This window comes from Euleptes europaea, chromosome 6, assembly GCF_029931775.1.
Source record: "Euleptes europaea isolate rEulEur1 chromosome 6, rEulEur1.hap1, whole genome shotgun sequence".
Lineage (NCBI taxonomy): Eukaryota > Metazoa > Chordata > Lepidosauria > Squamata > Sphaerodactylidae > Euleptes > Euleptes europaea.
Window position 1 is genome coordinate 107,661,449 of NC_079317.1, and position 18,234 is coordinate 107,679,682.

An 18,234-nucleotide genomic window follows, 5' to 3' on the forward strand; every position below is an offset into this window, starting at 1 on the left:
GCGCTACCATAAAATCATCCAGGGTCTGCAGCGCACAGGAAGGAAGGTCGAACTGTTGGACCATCCAGCTGGCTGCTCTACCTTCCAGTAGCGAAGCCACGTATCGCACTTGACTCTCTTCCAAAGTAAAAGTAGCCCCCTGTTCTCTCATGAAACCATCCACTTGCAGTAAAAAGTAGGAGAGCTTCTCTCCTGAGCCGTCAAAGGAGGCTCGCAGCTCCTTCCGCGGAGCTGGCAGTTGAGGCTGGGGGGCGGGTTGACCAGGAGGAGCGGGAGCTTGTGGGTGTTGCGGCAGAGGCACCGGGTGTGCAACCTGCGCTTGACGGATCTCGCCCACCTCCTGCCAGTCCCTCTAACAAGCCCCGCAAGGTAACAACCTGTTCCACAAGCCCGGTTCTGGTGTTGAAGACGTTGGAAGTCCTCGTCACTCTCCCGCCCTCACTGCATTTGGAGTTGGAATCCCACTTCCCTGTCCAGCCAGTCCTGCGTTCGGCGGAGATCTGCGCCCCACACCGGAGGCTCCTCCGAAACCCCCGTGTCTCCCATTATCCTGTTGAAAGGGAGATCCCAGGGCCCCTCCCGGCTGCCGGAGCTCGCCGGCCGCCATCGCCAGGTAGTCACACTGGAAGGCTGCCCCGCCTGTGGATAGTGCATCCATGGTTGTGCGAAAAACTCCGACAGTCCCAAGGCTCTGCGAACGGTGCCTCGGGTGTTGCTTTCAGCCACTGGCAACTCCTCATCCGAAAACAGCAGCTTCTCTGGTCTCCCCCCTGGGATAACCGGCTCCCCGATGGGCTGCCCGGCACCCTCCTCTGTGGCTCGGTCAACACCCTCCTTGGTGGTGTGAGGTTCTGTATGCTTCGTTCCTGTGTGTTTCCGCTTTGGCTCATAAAAGCAGCCGAGCGGCCCTTTTGCTAACTTTGGTTCAGGCTGTTGCAACTGTCAGCTCCAGCAGGCCCCAGGCTGGAATGTCCCTCCCCGCTTCCCTCGCTTGCTACAGCTCCCCCCTGCTTTCTCTGGCTTTGGCGTTTGCAGATTGCAGTAACGAGCTTCTTGAGACCTTTTGATGTTCCTGTGCTAGGCACGATTATCTCATGGTTCTCAAAACATGTAGCGGGCATCTGCTGTGTAGAATGGATTATATTGCTGTCTTTGGGAAAGCACTTGCAACTTTGATCCTGTAAGGGCCTAGTCTCCTGTAGCTTCTAATAAACTTCCTTGTTTCTGAATGATCGTCTGAGCAAGTGATTTTATGGAAACTGCACAGGGGGGTTGGGAATCCTCACAGGTGGTTCGGTCAACACCCTCCTCGGTGAGCCTCTTGGCACTCTCCTTGGTGAGCTGCTGGATATTGTCCGGCTCACCCGCCATGGCGTTGGAGGGGAAGGCGATACAGCTGCTCGAAGGAGGTAAAAGGTGTGATTACCAGCCTAATGTCAGGATCAGGCATCCATCCCCAGCATCCCATAAGTAAACTCATCCAGGCAGGTAGTCCTGAAGCAGTAATACTTTATTAGGAGCAAAAAGACAGATAAAAGAACTAACTGCTTGCACGCAGGTAAGGCTGGTAATGGCAAAACATTGGCAGGTTACATGTTTAAAAGCACTACAGGCTACGATGGTAAACATGGCTAAGCATCCCCGAGATAAGTTATTCCCAGGACAGGCAGACTAAACATCAGCGCAGCTGTGGGAGAGAGTGAAACTGTACACAGAGTTTACAGGCATGGGAACCAAAGACTTGGTGTGTAGCCAGAAGATGGCCTGCTCATGTCAAGAGCCTTTACCCCTGCTAGCAGCAAAGGCCTGACAATGACTGTTTTAGGCCAAGGTCATTTCCTGACTATCCTGCTGGCTAAGCTATGCCACAAATGGCAGCTGTTGAGGCCATATCCCTGAACACACCTGCTCCATTATCAGATAACATTGCTGCAATATTATTCTTTTAAAAGCGCACACTGCTTTGGTTCAGCTAGGTCCCTCTTCTGACCTGTCTCCCTACCCCACTGAGATAAGGCTCAGGCTTCCCTAGAGGTGGATTGGAGGGACAGTCTTTGTAATTCAAAAGGGACAGGGAGTTTTCCTAATCCAACTGCTCCTGTAGCAAAGGCACAGAGAAGTGAGTTGGTTTACATTCCAGTCCTAATGAGGCCACTCAGGGCCAGGGCAAACAGCAGTGGGGCTCGGGGAGCTCAGTCAGCCCCTGTGCCTCTGCTGGTGATTTGCTTAGCTCAGGGAGAACCAGGGTACGTTTTATTTTTAATTAAACAATTTTTTAAAATCAATCCTATCCCATTCTCTCTTTTAAAAAAAATAAAACTGCCAGAAAGGGAGAGCTGAGTGTAATACAAGCATATTAAAGACTACACATAATCTCTTAAAACTGAATGGGACCATCCTTCTCACACACTGAATTAGAACCATGGGCTAATTTCTGAGGTCACAATCTGGCAGTTTAGCCTTGTCCTGTAAGGACTGCAGTGGGCTTCTTACTGACGGGCGTCATGAAAGGCACAAGGATTCAAAAGAGATCAGTCTTACACCAGGATCATCTAAATGCTTTTATATAAATCATCTTGTGTTCTGTAATGTGTTCCGTTTCAAAGTATAACACTCCCAAACTCTGGCCAGCCCTTACTCTGGAAAGCCTTTTTAACCACTTAAGAATGCACCTCAGCCTTCCTCTAACGCAGTGGTTCCCAAAGTGGGCAGTACCACCCCTGGGGGGTGGGGGGATTACCTAGGGGAGCACTAAGGCAAAAGGGCATCAGGGGGGCACTAGAGGTGGGCCCCTTCAATGGCTTTGTTCACTAATTTACAAGCTATGACACAATGCTGGCAAATTTGGTGGAAACTATTAGAATTTTTTCCAGACTTTGAAGAGCTGGTATCACTGGATCAAGTTCATCATTCTTGTTGAATAAATTTCAACTAAAATTTTTTTAATTTGTTTTTGTCAAAGTTTCAGTAAACCCACGCCGTCTCAGGCAATAGAAGCTCGAATCCAGCCAGAGCAGTGATTCAAAGATTTTATTCTGGAAGTCAGTGGTTTCAGCAAGACGAAGAAGGTTAGAAAGCAGATCATTGGGAATTTGCTACATTTATAGAACGGACACAATGGTTACAGCAATACAAGGGAAACAATAGATTTCTTTCTCCTGGTAACGACTTCAGTGGGTCAAGTACCGGGTACTTAAGGGCAATCAGAGGTGGGGCTGGTGGAGTTCCTGGCATTGTGAGCGAGACCCGGTATCTGATGGAAGATTTACACGGACAGGTCTCTATACAAGTGTAGATCTCTGACCAGAGCTAGTGGTTCGTGTGCAAAACAGGAGGGAGGGGGGGGGAGTGCACGGAAGGATCATATTGTCTAGCCCGTGTTGCTAGAAATCCTATCTGACAGATTTTGAGTAGATGTGAAATTAATTGTTACTGTTTTGAAATTTTATTGTTATTATCTTCTTTAGTGAGTCATGCAAACACCTATTTTGAATAATGGTTTTTTTAAGATAGGGTAGGGGGCACTGTAGGGGGCACTGTAGTTGAGTTTGTGGAACCAAGGGGGCAGTGGCCTGAAAAGTTTGGGAACCACTGCTCTAAGTGATCCTGCTTAGCATTTGTGCGCATGTATAGAGAGACGCAAATAGAAACTTGGGTCTTTTCTCTAAGCTGATGTAGTTCTGTGCAAAAGGGAGGTTTCCGGTGATAGGTTTCCTTGAAGATTTCAGATTATACTTCTTGGTGTGTGTGTGTGGGGGGGGGCAGATCCACTTAGTTGCAAACTACCATCATTTGTTTACTACTATTGTTTGTGTGGTGGATTCAGGAAACAAAAACAAAGCAATCCCAAATGAGAAACTTGACAATTGTACTGATTTAAATCCATCCACCCTGGATCAAGTTACACCTGAACAACACAGGGCAATATTACTCTACATGAAACAACCCCTGTATCAACTGCTGAACTGTTTGTTAGAGAAACCCCAACCTATGCATTCCAACCCCACCACATTCAAGGATGATCATCTTGAATGGGAAAGGTGATGAGAGAAAGAAAACAAGAGAGAAAACTGCTTGTGTGTGCAAATTTATTGGCTCCCACCAGCTTTCCAACAATGCCCTTTTCCTCGCTCCCAGCCCATACATCAGCGATCCAGCAAAGGCACAGAATGCTGGAAGGTGAGGGGCCCCTGCAGACCGGCAGCAGGAGAGAGGACACCACTCCATGCTGCAGGGTTAACAGAGCTGGAGGTCCAGGGCTGAGAAAGACAAGGAGCCCCTGTCTGAAGCATGTATCAGAGAGACAAACAGGCAGGCAGACATCCAAATGGTCACTGAGGTATGGGCACCACACCTGGGGCCACCAGTGTGCAACATGCAATGTAAAGAAGCCTGCCGTCTACTGAAAGTGAACAGATCCCCATCCCCCTACCACTACAGGGCTACCAGCCAGCCACTCCAAGGCTGATCTTTGGCAGACTTTGCAAGAGGAGGCTACGCATCAGGGTCCTGGCAATGGGCTGGCAGCCACTGTAAAGATGGCAGGTCACACCATCTCCCAGCAGGGAAAGGGTTGCACAGGACAGGGTAGAGATGGCTCCCTTGGCTTGCAGCATGGGAGGGTCTCGCACTGCACTGTGCCTCCATTACATGAAAACTTCTGCTGCTGAAACAAAGTATACAAGTACGACAACAGAGTTAGGAAGACCCTTCGCCTTTAAACAAATAGGCAGACCAAAGCCCAGCACCAAGAACGAAGTGGGAACCCCTTCACTGTAAAAGCATTTAGCACCACCTGCTGTCCAGCCATGGGACTCCCACAGGGGAAAGAGACAGGCTGTGAGGATGGCTCCGGCAAACTCCCCGGACACCCCCAACTCAGTAAAAGTTTGAGGTCTAACTCAACAGATGCCAATGATACCTGCCAGCCCATCCTTTCCCCCTGCTGTGACTTACCACCCGTGGTTCTGGTGGAGGGGCTGCTATCCCAAGGCTACCTCTCCCCCCTCCAATCAGTGGCAGAAAAGGTTGCCTGCCATTTGCCCCAGAAGGCTTCACATGATCACAGTGCAACAGGACAACTGCTGTGTGGCTAAAGACGCTCTAGGAGGACAAAGGTGCAGCCTTTGGCCAGTTGTGAGGAGTCCTGAGGGATCAGCAGAGACGGCAACCCTTGCAAGTACAGAAGAGGAGCCACTGTGGTGAGGAGAAGGTCTCATGCGGACAGGCACGCTTTGCATTCAGGAGAGGCAACAGTTGGAAGGCTTTGCGCTTTGAGCCTAGAGCAGAAACAAATGAAGGGAGAGAACAGCCAGAATGAGAGTGAATTCTCTCCCCTCCCACTAGAATGAGCCAATGTCTTCTTGTGCCACATACACAAGCTCACAGCCTTCTAGCGCCGCCTTAATCAGTCAGCAGAACTACGGCCCCTGCAATTCTACACTCACAATAGTTAAGGCAGACTAAAATTCCCTGACCCACAGGTAATTCTTTGATTCCTAAAACTCTATCAAGCCCTTATGGCAAATAGCTACTGAGAAAGCTTTCCTCAGTGAATTGGTCTAATCCCTTTTAAAAGGCACCCTTGTGGGCTAATAAGGGGCAACAGCTTCTCACAGTGAAGGCAATTGAGAAGCTTGGGCAGACTCTCTCCTATGCAGGCGGGAGGCAAATCGTTACGGATAACCTTCACAAGTAGGAAGGCATTCAGCCCAACAAGGCTAAAATCCTACCCAGCAGAACTCCCATCATCCTAGGGTGCCTCTGGGAGAAGACCCAGAGGTGGCAAAACTACCAGTTTCTCATTTGGCTCCAATAAGTGGATTCATTTTGCCTCTGCAGTGATACCACTTGCTTTAATATCCCCACAGCAAAGCCTCCATCAGTACTCTCAACCAGTGCCCAGGAATGGAGAGGCCAATCCAAGAGTTACCCTCAGTTTGCTCACCTGTTGCTGCTGCCGCCGGTATTCCTCCTCACTAGCCGAAAGGGCCTGAGCCAGTGCCAGATCCTCCTCCTCCTGGGTTCTGTTCCAGATAGAGACTGGATGAGTCAGACATGCTGTGCAATTAGGATTACTCCCCCCCACCCGGCTCCCTGGCACATTAGTCTCAACACAGGGAACACCCTCCACAGCAAGGACAAAGGGCGCACATGCTGGGGATCTGTCTTCAGAGCCTCCCTGACATGTAGAGCTAAGAGGGGACAGGAGCAGGCTGCAATGTGTGTGTGTGTGTGGGGGGGTTAACTCTACCCCAGCCCATTTCCCTGATCAAAACTGGCTCCCCAATAATGGTAAAGAGGAAGAAAGGACAGCTGCAATAGGAGAATCTGCCCAAAATGGTGTGTGTGTGGGGGATGATCAGGGAAACTGATCAAACTCCAATCCATTTCATGGCCCTTCGTTGCTGCTTTTTGAGGCAAAAACTACACATCAAGGGATCCAATCAGCTATGGATCCCCATTGCCTGGCTTGCTCATGCGAGGAAGCAGCGGTGAAATGCAAAAGCCCTCCCCCTGCAACAGAGCTAATGCCCATTTGAGGCCTGGAGAACTGGGCCTTTGACGTCAAGGGCCACTCAACAAATCAGGGGCAGCTGACCATGCTGCAGTTCAAACAGGACTGGACAGCCCCCCCCCCCCCATGCCTGATTCCAAGCAGGAAGCTTCAGTGAGGACCTACAGTCAGGTGGTCTCCCAAGGGATAACTGCCAGTGTTGTACCTGCTGGACTGCTGTTGACTGGACACCGTTTCTGCCAGAGACATTTCCAAGGCTCGCTGCAGTGCTTCCTCCTCACTCTGAAAGAAGCACAAAAACAGAGTCCCCATAACAGAGTCTGCTTGGTCACCTTTTACTGCCTGCAGGGCTGTACGGATACCCCAAATTGGGATAGGGTTTTTGTAACCCTTAGAGACCATGCCCTGACCTGGAAAGCCTAGGCTAATAACCTTATCAGATCTCAGAAGCTAAGCAGAGTCGACCCTGGCAAGTATTTGGATGGGAGACCTCCAAGGAATACCAGGATCGTAATGCACATGCAGGCAATGGCAAACCAACTTTGAATGTCTCTTGCCTTGAAAATCCCACCTGGAGTCACCATAAGTCAGATGTGACTTGACAGCAAAAAAAGCCCACAATAAATTATGCACATTAAATAAATCCTGCATAAAGCTAATTTGCATATTTTAGAACATGTTGTGGACAACAAAAAGAGACAGAGCCAACATAGCAGAATTTATCCTCACTAGTGTAGTTAGGAGAAATTATCTCAATTATTCCTTTTGGAGCCTGATTCAAATCAGATTCTTCTCATAGAGCTCTTCAGATTTTGAGGCTCTAATGATTATCTTTGGTGGTCACAGGATTACATTTGACCCTGAGAATACTTTCTTGCTTTTCAGGTTGCAATCGTAAACCAAGAAATATGCATCTTTGCTAATTCTGGTTCCTTATAGCCTCCATTCCATATTCTGATTTCTGTTTTTCCCCCTGAAGGTTCTGAGTAGTTTGGAGCTGAGGTGCGTTTTATTATATATAAAGCAGCTATTATATTCTTAGGTGTGATATAATATCAAGTCTGCAGGACAGTGGCATGCATGTGTGTGGAGGATGCTCTTCAGTACCAATTGTGTGTTGAGAAAGGAGTAACCTGAGTTTTAAGGTCCAGTTTGTGGGCCACCACTTACCAGTCCATTCTGTAGGGCCATAAGTGGAGGAGATGTGCTTTGGTGCTGGGGGACTCTTGCCATCTCACTGGCTCTGCATACAAAGGAGAGAAGAGGGGTCAACTGGCACACATCATGCACACATTATTTGGGGAGGGAACTCCCTAGAATGATCCACTACTGTCCAACATGGCACAATGCAAAGCCAACACTCGTGTGCTTGAGATGTCACTGGATTCTTTGAGATTTTTGTGCCTCAGTTTCAAAGGAAATCTAGTTTAAAAACACACACGTGCTGTGGTATGTCATTGTTAGGCTGTAGCCAAAAGTTAGGGAGGGGAGACGACAGGGATCATTAGTGTTATGGTGTCTCCTGAGAGTGCTATAGGCTACAGCTAGGAGAAGGACAGAGGGAAAGCATTGGCCTCTACGCCATGTTTGTTGGATGTTTAGGATAACTGTGTGAAACAGGATGCTGGAACACTGGTCTGATCCAGCAGAGCTCTTTTTATGCTCAGACTGCTAAGCAAACTTCATAGTCACGGGATAAGAGGACAAGTCCTCTTATGGATTGAGAGCTGGCTGAAAAATAGGAAGCAGAGAGTAGGAATCAATGGTCAGTTCTCACAATGGCGGGATGTGAGCAGTGGGGTGCCCCAGGGATCTGTGTTGGGACCGGTGCTTTTCAACCTGTTCATCAATGACCTGGAGTTGGGATTAAACAGTGAAGTAGCCAAGTTTGCAGATGACACCAAATTATTTAGGGTGGTTAAAACAAAATCGGACTGTGAAGAGCTCCAGAAGGATTTCTACATACTGGAAGAATGGGCATTAAAATGGCAAATGAGATTCAATGTGAGCAGGTTTAAAGTGATGCATATTGGGGCAAAAAATCCCAACTTCACATATATACTGATGGGATCTCTGCTGGCAGCGACAGACCAAGAAAGGGATCTTGGGGTGGTAGTGGATAGCTCAATGAAGATGTCAACCCAGTGCGCGGCTGCTGTAAAAAAGGCAAATTCCACGCTGGCCATAACTAGACGAGGAATTGAGAATAAAACTGCTGCTATCATACTGCCCTTGTACAAATCTATGGTGAGACCACACTTGGAATACTGTGTACAGTTCTGGTCACCACACCTAAAAAAGGATATTACAGAGCTTGAGAAGGTGCAGAAAAGAGAAACCAAAATGATTAGGGGACTGGAGCAACTGTCCTATGGGGAGCGGTTAAGACGCTTAGGGCTGTTTAGCTTGGAAAGAAGGCGGCTGAGGGGAGACATCATAGAGGTCTATAAAATTATGCATGGTATGGAGAGAGTGGACAGGGAGAAGCTTTTCTCCCTCTCCCATATTACCAGAACGCGAGGTCATCTGTTGAAGCTGGAGGGTGACAGATTCAAAACAGATAAAAGGACGTATTCCCTGCCCTGTGATGTGGTGATGGCTGCCAACTTGGAAGGCTTTAAGAGGGGAGTGGACATATTCATGGAGGAAAGGGGTATTTATGGCTATTAGTTAAAATGGATACTAGTCATGGTGCACCCCTATTATCTCCAGTTATCAGAGGAGCATGCCTATTATATTAGGTGCTGTGGAACACAGGCAGGATGGTGCTGCAACAGTCGTCTTGTTTGTGGGCTTCCTAGAGGCACCTGGTTGGCCACTGTGAGAACAGACTGCTGGACTTGATGGGCCTTGGTCTGATCCAGTAGGCCCTTTCTTATGTTCTTAAGTTAGGGAAAGATGGAGATTTGGGTTGTTTTGATACCTGCTGGGGGTTGGTGGGCTTGCGACAGATCTCTTGGCCTCACTGCTAGACGTGGTGCATGCAGGTGCTTTGGTCGACTTTTGAGCTCTGTCAGTGGCCGCATGCCTGCAGCAGGAAGCACAGCAGAGGAGGGACAACACTCTCAATCATTGCACCAAACCTTTCCCCATCATCACCCTTCACTGAACCAGCCCTAGGCAACACCTGTGCATAATAATAATAATAATCTTTTATTTATACCCCGCCCTCCCCTGGCCAGGCTGGGCTCAGGGTGGCTACCAACACAATCAAACATAAATAACACTTTCTAAAAAACAAAAACAATCTAACAATTAAACATTCTAAAACATAATAAAACCTCAGCATGCTGTAATTCCATGACTCCAACTTCGTTGCCCATTTTTCAATGTAGGGACCAATGATGGTATGCCCATTTCACAATCTCAGTGAGGGACCCAGGACATATGGGGGAAGGAAGGATCTGAGGGAAGGGGAGGAAAGGAAGGGAAAAGGGAGGGGCAGCCAGTACTCTGATGTCCTCATTGCTGTCCTCAACCATAGGCCTGGTGGAACATCTGTGTCTTCTACCTGGGGAGGTAATTGTGAGTTTCCTGCATTGTGCAGGGGGTTGGACTAGATGACCCTGGTGGTACCTTCCAACTCTATGATTCTATGTCACTCTCAACTCATCTGAGCTGTAGATGCAGCTGGCCGAGCAAATGTCAGGCACGTTCACAACATTAGAGGAAGAACATGTGTTGCCTACCAATCCCAGAATACTTTGACAAAGCAGTTTGAACAATCATTGATGAAGAAGGTATATAACCACTATCCCCAAAGACATGCACCAAGATTGCAAGATCTGTGAGGGTATGGATGCACACCCACCAGCCCCGAGTCTGCCCAGGACAGCCCCAGTTTTGCCTTTACCCTGCCTTGGAGAGTGGGTGACCAGCCCCAGTGCAGTCATGATCCAGTGGGTGTCGGTGCTTGAGGCAGAAGTTTCCATGACATTGGTCACAAACAACCTTCATCATCTCCCGTTGCTTGCAGCCAGGCTGCTGACACTTGTTGGTGAAGATCTAGGTAGACAGATGCAGCTGTGACTGATGAAGATCCTGGAACCAAGAAGCACTTGCCTGCTCTGCACCCAAGAGATTGGGAAGACTCCCAAAACCATGCGATAGAAAAATGACCCTTGAATACATGCTTGGTCCTCGTCCAGCTCTTAGGCAATGAAAAGCATTTTGTACCCAAAGAGAACTTTGCTGATACACCTCAGTTCTGACACATCACTCTCTCCTGCTGTCACAGCTTTTTCAATGCCCTCAGTTTTTGGCTGATCACACCTCTGTCATTGTACCGCTGATGGGATGCCTAATCATCTGGATTGAGGCCACGCTGTGCACTGCTCATGAGAGTTGTTCCAGAGCTCACTGGGGTTTGGCTGCCATCAACTAACTATCCTCACTAACCCTAAGAAAACCTCACTCACAGGTGATTCAGGCTTTGGATGCACCTGATTCTGGTGGGTTCAGAGCAACGTCCCACCAAGCTTTTTCCTACCTTGCGCTTACGCTGAGCTGGGTCCGATTTGCAGTCCTGGTCTATGTGTGCACCCACCACAATATCAGGCATCTCTCCTCGCTTCACAGGAATGGGCGTGTTGCAGAGTGGGCACACAGGGATCTGTACATCCTGGGGACAGAACAGAGGTCGAGCTGGTGCTCAAGGAACATTCTCTTCAATCATTCGATATACAGTACTCTAGTGAATTAAGTCGCTCCCGAACAATCAGCCCCAACAAAAAGTCTTCCAGAATATGCTCCAGCTCTCATTCTGAGCAGCCTCAGGTGGGAGATCCAAAGCTTTAAGGCTGCTATGGAGACAGCTTCTGTGCACATCATTCTTTTAGGGAGTTGATGCACAGATAAAATTAAGAAGGTTCTGGCAGTTGCTAATCATTTTCTTAATTTAGATCTACTTTGCTCTAAGTAGTCTTATGCTTGGCTTAAAAAACAACAACATTGGTTAAGCTAAGCTGGGTTTGCCGTCATTCTCACCAGGATTCCGCTTCTATTATCTGACTGACTTCCAGTCCCCAGCCATAGCTCAGTACTGAACCAAGCAGAGAGATCACAAGGCCTGAGTCAGATGGGACAGGAAGGCTGTAGAGATGGCACCAAAGTCCAAGTCTCCAGATGTTCTGCTCCAGTGGTCTAAAGAACACCAAGTAAGAGGTGGGGGGGGGCAAGACCCTTGTAAAAGGGGACTAGGAGCCAACACCTCGTGATAAACAGTATACTACAGTATAAGGCAACAATACACAATTTCCCCAATTGATTTCCCAGGCAGAGGTTAACATTCAAGGCAACGGCAATTTCACATTCAAGTTAAGAAACACCCTGGCAGGCGGCTAGGAACTCATAGCAGCCCGGGGCATTGCAAAGCAGCCACACTCTCAAACCTGTTCACCAAACAGAGAAGCTGGAGAAAGGGCAGCGCTTGGCTAGGGAATCAACAGGATTAGATTGAGGAGATGGACCATTGCAGACATACAGTAATCTTACACTATTTTCTTCCAGCCAGCAACTGGATCCTGCTTTTTCTGACTTACTTTTTACTAGCTACAGTGGCCATGGATCTAATTTGCAAATGGCTGCTCTCTGGCCCCCAGTGACACATCCCTATATTAACTGGCCATACTGATGAACTTGAAGTCAAATGTATTCAGGCTGACTGGGGTTTGGCCTGGTTCTGGGATCAAGTTTTATTTAGCTTCCTGCTTTTGATTTGTCTGTAACTGGAGAGTCACACCAAACCTGATTGGTTTTTCATGAAGTACAACCAAACCTGAACCATTATTCGAAAATGTTTGTTCAACGTGTACCAGGTTAACTCCTCTGAAATTTGTTCAATTTGTTCAAATAAACAGCACAAGATTGAACTTTTATCACCTCAAACTATTTTGGCACTCAAGTTAATTGCTCCAATGCCAAGTAAAACATGAGCTACTGTCGCGAGAATTTTTGTATTGAACATTAGTTCATATTAAATATATTAGTTTATATTAAATGAGTTTGGGTTAAAAAAAATAACCACATGCATACCTTAATATTATAACCTATAGTCACACGAAACCTGGCTAAGGCTTTCAGAAAGCATCCCTTTAGCTGACTTTTCCATTAGGTTCCTGACCTTAGAAAGTAACCGGAGATTTGCATTGCTAGCAGTTAATCACCCACAGCACATCAGATGCCCCAAATTTATGTTTATAACACTAAGGTCATTAAAACAGACAACAAATTATCTGTCCACTTAAGGGATAAGGGAGGAGATTGTCCTGTCCATCCATCAATGTTTCAAAACAATCAGTTAACAGACCCGGACACTGAAAGAATTATTATGGAACAAGGTATTTCTAAACAATTTTAGTCATGATTTGTGAAAACGCAGTTCCTAAAGAATGTGAGAGGGAGGGGTCATTTGAGACCCTCTCCTGATGATCCAGCTTATAAAAAGGACAGTGCAAATATCCTTTCTTTGTCCTTCCACGGAGAGACCACAGACCCTTTGAATGGTTGCCATCTCTGTCTCTCTCTCTGGAAGTGACCCAGAGGCCTCTGTATCTGTTTGTCTGTCAGTATGTATACGTTTGTTAAGTGCTGTCATATACATTCAGTTAAATATTGCTTTCTCTTTTGCTTCATATTCCTTTTGTAAGTTCAATAAACCTATATGCTTTACTGCTATGAATGTGTGGTCTGAGACTGTCCTAAGAACATGGTTTGTGGTTTCCTATTACACTCTCTGGCTTTGCTTGGTAAGTAGCAGGCAGAGGAGTCCAAACATTAAAGAGCTCAAGGGAGAGAATTTGCAGGATTCTCACCACAGCTACCATGTTAGCAAAGTACGCAGCAAATTATTGTAGCAGGCAGACTCAGCCTCCAGTTGGAAAGGGTTTGGGTTCTCCAGGCTGCACTCCCACCTGTTAACAGTTCCACCACGTGACTCTTTCAGATACAACAGTGGTTGAGAATCATTTCTTCATGGCAATCACTACCTGCACATAGCCTTCAAGGCAGTGAGCAAGGGTAATTGAAAACCACCTGCCAATAATCGGGCTAACCTGATGCTTCCACAGGTTAAGCGGGCCATTACGAGAGCATAGCCATCAAGGTCCATCAGGAAAGTTCTGGAATCTAATTGGCTCCATGAGTCTCAAACAGTAGACCAACCTAGCTGACTCCTACCACAGAGAGAGAGAGAGCCGTATCTAGTCCATCTAGTCTAGTGTCTTACACTGACCGGCAGCAGCTCTCCAGTGTCTCAGGCAGAGGTCTTTAACCTCCCCTGCTACCTGACCTTTAACTGGAGAAGCCACGGATTGAAACTGGGAGCATCTGTATGCCAAGCAAGATGCTTCACCACTGAGCTATGGCCTCTCCACACCGCGGACTGGACCCCGCCTAACATTTCCAACTACTGCATTTTCGCCAACTCTCTTCTCCCCCTGCAGACCTTCGACTCACCCCTCACGGCAGCATTTCAAGGGACATTGTGGGCTGCTGTGGGGGGAAAAGTCAGTAATTTGAGGTGGGTTCCAAGCCCAATAGAGATTTCTTCAGACCATTACCAAAGTGCGTAGCATCTCATGGGCCATTTGTCATCTGGGACAGACCCGTAGTTAATATAAAGGCCACAAACTCCTCAGCTAGCCCTGAATAGTGCTATTTTTACAACTAAAGGTTTAGCCTCCCATCTCGTTTGTCCTTCCCTAAAGCTGCAGGCAAACAGCTTCCTCTACATCATGGTAATTCCAGCCTGTTGCTCTTTGGACAGAATGGGAACAATGCATTTCATGAATGCTGGATGTAGTCCAGTGCAAACCCAAACACTCAAGCCCAAATTCTGCCTGCTCCAGTTTCACTTACCTTTTTGTAAGCTGAAGTGCAGTTGTGATGGGCATAGGCAACATGGTTGGTGCAGAATAGCTGCCCGCAAGCATCACATTTCAAGGGAAGAAAGTCTGGGAGCAGGAAAGGACAGGATGACAACATGAGAAGGAGCCATAACAGTCTCCCATGCAACCCTCTAATATATAATCTAGGTATTATACCAAATGCTGCAATAATGGAATTGCTGGGTTTCCTTTATTTTAAGGGCATATGCCTTGTTTCAGTTCCCAAGATCTTGATGGACACACAGGAAAATATTTGAATATAATTATGGAGTCATAGTTGCTGATGAACATAAACAAAAGTAATGCCACCAGGAAAGACAGAAACAGGATCCAGCCTGTCTACCACCCCTGTCCCTGGCTGTGAAGAGCCTCTTTATGTCTGATTCATGGACTTTGTTTCCAGCAGGATCTTAAAAAAAAGGGGGGGAAAAGAACTACTTAAAACGCTTTTATAAAATGGGAAGGGTGGAGAAGCACACAGAGTAATGCCTTGATCAAGAAACAGCTAGAGCCTCAAGACTGCACAGCAGCAGCTGACCTAGTCTGTCAAAAAACCTGGTGTACCTCCATTTTACCCTCACAACAACTCTATGAAGTAAGCTCAGATGAGAGAGTGAGTAGTAAAGGGTCACCCCGAGTTCTTCATGGCCAACTGTGAATTTGAATGTGGGTCTCCCCAGGCCTAACTCAACATTTTAACTGCTCCATCAGTTTGCCTGTCAATGAATTTCTCCTTCAATAGAGGATGGTCTTTGTACAGGTCTGCAGCCCTGAGAACTTGCATCTCACTCCAACATACTACACAGCATCTGATAAAGATCGAGATCTCTGGCTATAGCTTGGGTACTGACAATCTCTTTTGTCACTGTGAATTAATCATGTATCGACATTCTGTGGTGCAGTCTCTAATGTCTGAACATGCAATAGCCATTATTACTACTATATAACGGCTGAGAAACCCCTGTAGTGGGTTGTAGAATGCACATATCCCCCCCCAAAAAAAAACCCAACTAGCAAGGTTCATATTACTGATTGTGCCTAGGATGTGTCCACAGGAGACTTATGTAAAGAAAACAAGGGCTGTGTTGTGAGCATTAACGCTTTCCTGGTTTCTCCTGGGAATAGAGTTTACACCATTACACTCAGCACAGAAATAACCAGGGACACCAGCTGGGCTCTCAGGTGATTAAACACCAAGGGATGCTTTTCCACAGAGAAGCACTGGCTCACCCGGTTGCTCTCAAACCATTCCAAATATCCGCTCTCCCACAACAGTAGTGGCTGCAGCCCCACATGCAATGGATGCACTCTGCAACGAATCCTTGACCCCACTCCATATGCTACAGAGCCCGCTTCTGAAATTCTTGACAGCCGTTTCCCCTGATGCTTTCCAAAACATGTAACGGCTGCAAGAACAAGCCTGAACACACTGATACGGCAAACGGGGGTTCGTGGGGGGAGAGAGAGACCTGAGATCGTTATTCAAGAAAACAGTTTATTCTGGCAGCTGCGACCCAGAGCACTCTACCGAGTAAAAATCTCTGAGCCCCAATCATACTGAGGAAGGGATATTTATCCAAATTCAAGATATGACAACCCATCAACATTCAGGGTAGGCTGATAACACTCCAGACATCGAGGCGGCAGTGGAGTAATAGTTTCCCCCAGTTCTTGTTATGGTTTACTGTAACCCTCCCTGACTCTTACCCCAGTTACTAGCTCACAGACACACAGGGAGATTCTGCCCAGCAACAAGCTATTCCCTGGTTGCCCTAATCTATTTTACAGAAAGGAAAAGAGATTATTACAAATTGCTAAATCAGTGGATCTTCCATAGTCAGGGGAAGTCTACCTGCTGTCACAACACCAACCAAAGTGTGCCTGCCTGGCGAAGGCTCCTGACGACACCACCTGACCCACAGTTCTCAAATACACCCAAGGTTTGCTTTACCAGGCCATTCTGTGGAGGTTAGCCCTCTTCCGCATTTGGCTTTTGTTGAGGTTCAGAGGTCGCGTCCTTTGGGCGCGGGGGACACGTCAGCCTCCCTCAGCAAAAGAACCTGGGGAGCCCTCCCCCCCCCACGGCAGGCCCGAGGAGGCGCTGGCTGCACACGAGGAGACCTAGGACCCCCCCCCCCGCCCCACACACCACTCAGGCTGCCAGCACGGAGAAGGGAGGAGAAGCGCCCTCCTTCCGAGCCTCCCCTTCCCCCAACGCGCAGCTGGACGTCAAGGCCAGCAGCCCCGGCCCCCGACCCGCCCCCCAGCGCTGCGCCACCAGAAGGCCCCTCCCGAGCCCAAACTCCAGGAGGGAGGGGGGAGGGGCGCCAGAATGACGTCCTCACCGAGGCGCTGGCAGGACGGCTCCGCGCAGTGGGCGCCCAGGTCGGGGAACTCCATGGCGCCGCTCGTGCCGCTGCAGCCAGTGCGCGTGCGCGGGGGATCCGACCTGCAGGGGAGGAAACCGGATTAGAGAGGGGGGGAGGGAGGGGCTTCAACAGGCGGTGCGGGGGACCGAGGAGCTGCGGGAAAGGAGAAGAGGAAACCCGGCGGAGGGGCTGGGCGGCGCGTCCCCGACGGAAGGGGGGCCCCCGAAACAGCCCCCTAAGCCGAAGCCCCGCCTCCGCCCCTGCAAACGAGGAAGCCCCCCCGCGCGCGCGCGCCCCGCCTACTTCCGCTCCTGGGGTGTATGCCGTCATTCCGCACTGACCACGTGCAGCAGCCGCCGCCGCCGCCGCCCTCCGTGCGCCCGGCTTGCCTTGGGCCCTGTGGCATTCTGGGACATGTAGTGCGGGATGCGCCGCCGAGTCAAAGCCGACGCGGGGTAGATGTACTTGTGGCCTCTGGAGTGCGCTGCATGCTGGGAGTTGTAGGAGCGGGACGGAGGGGGGGTGAGGGACGGGGGTTCGCGTACCCCCCGCCCTTTTCCTACGCAGGGGCGCAGCCGAAGAGTTCGCGCTCCCTGCTCGCGGGGCGGTGCGCGCGCACGCGCTCTGGAAGCCGCTCCACGCGCTGCCCTGGGCGGAAGTGTCTCCGTGGTAACGGCGGGCGGTTCGGGACGGAGGGGGCCCAGGCGCCGCCCGCCCCGGAGCCGGTAAGTGAGGAGGGGCTCTGTGACTCTCTGACCCCCCCCTCCTCGGCACCCTCGTGCGTCCCTCTCTCCCCCCCCTTCCTTCTCACCAGGGGCAACGGATTCCTGGCGCGGCCTCAGCCTCCCCCCGCCCCCCCCCCCGCGTGAGGGCGACGCGCCGGGCTCGTTGTGGCGTCTTCCTCCTCCTCAGGCGGTGGCCACCGCCGCCATGGGGTGGGGGGGGTCTGGGGCGAACAGGCCGGGCGCCTCTGAAGGACTCCGATGCCAGGAGGGAAGGTCGTGGCGCCCCCCCGCCCCCCCCTCCGTCCTCGGCCCGGCCCCCTTTCGCCGTCCTGTGCGGCGGAGGGAAGGTCGCGCCCTGCGTGGATGGCGGTTTCAGATGGGGTTTTTTTTCTTCTGGCCTCGGCGTGGTCGCGGGGGAGGTGGGGGGGGGGCGTCGGGACCCCGCGGAGCCTCCGCCCGCCCCCCCCCGCGCCTGGGGCCCCCGCCTGCGCTCGCGGTCGGCGGGCAGAGATCTGCCCGGCTGGCGGCCTCGGAGGCAGCGGGTGGGCGGGCGAGAGATGCTAGGGTTGCCAACCTCCAGGTACTTAGCACGGGTAAAAGGTACACAAATGCACAGAGCCAAGTAGCAAAAATGCAAATGTTAATAAGTGCAAAGCATCAAAGACAGCAGTGTGAGACAAATAGACCTAATAGCAGTGACTACACAATGTACATTATATACATGGATTATAGAATAA

General features: G+C 49.6%; 1 protein-coding gene across 1 annotated transcript; it reads right to left on the bottom strand.

Annotated features, from left to right (window-relative positions):
• Positions 1-5,240: 5,240 nt before the first annotated feature.
• On the bottom strand, positions 5,241-16,816 carry ZFAND2B (zinc finger AN1-type containing 2B). The gene is made up of 9 exons (XM_056851605.1): positions 16,749-16,816; positions 14,375-14,469; positions 11,007-11,138; positions 10,371-10,522; positions 9,441-9,545; positions 7,688-7,760; positions 6,709-6,799; positions 5,933-6,042; positions 5,241-5,279 (listed from the first exon to the last, which is right to left on the bottom strand). The coding sequence occupies exons 1-9, from the start codon at positions 16,801-16,803 to the stop codon at positions 5,241-5,243; spliced, it is 852 nt and encodes a 283-aa protein (XP_056707583.1). The 5' UTR covers positions 16,804-16,816.
• Between the last annotated feature and the right edge of the window lie 1,418 nt (positions 16,817-18,234).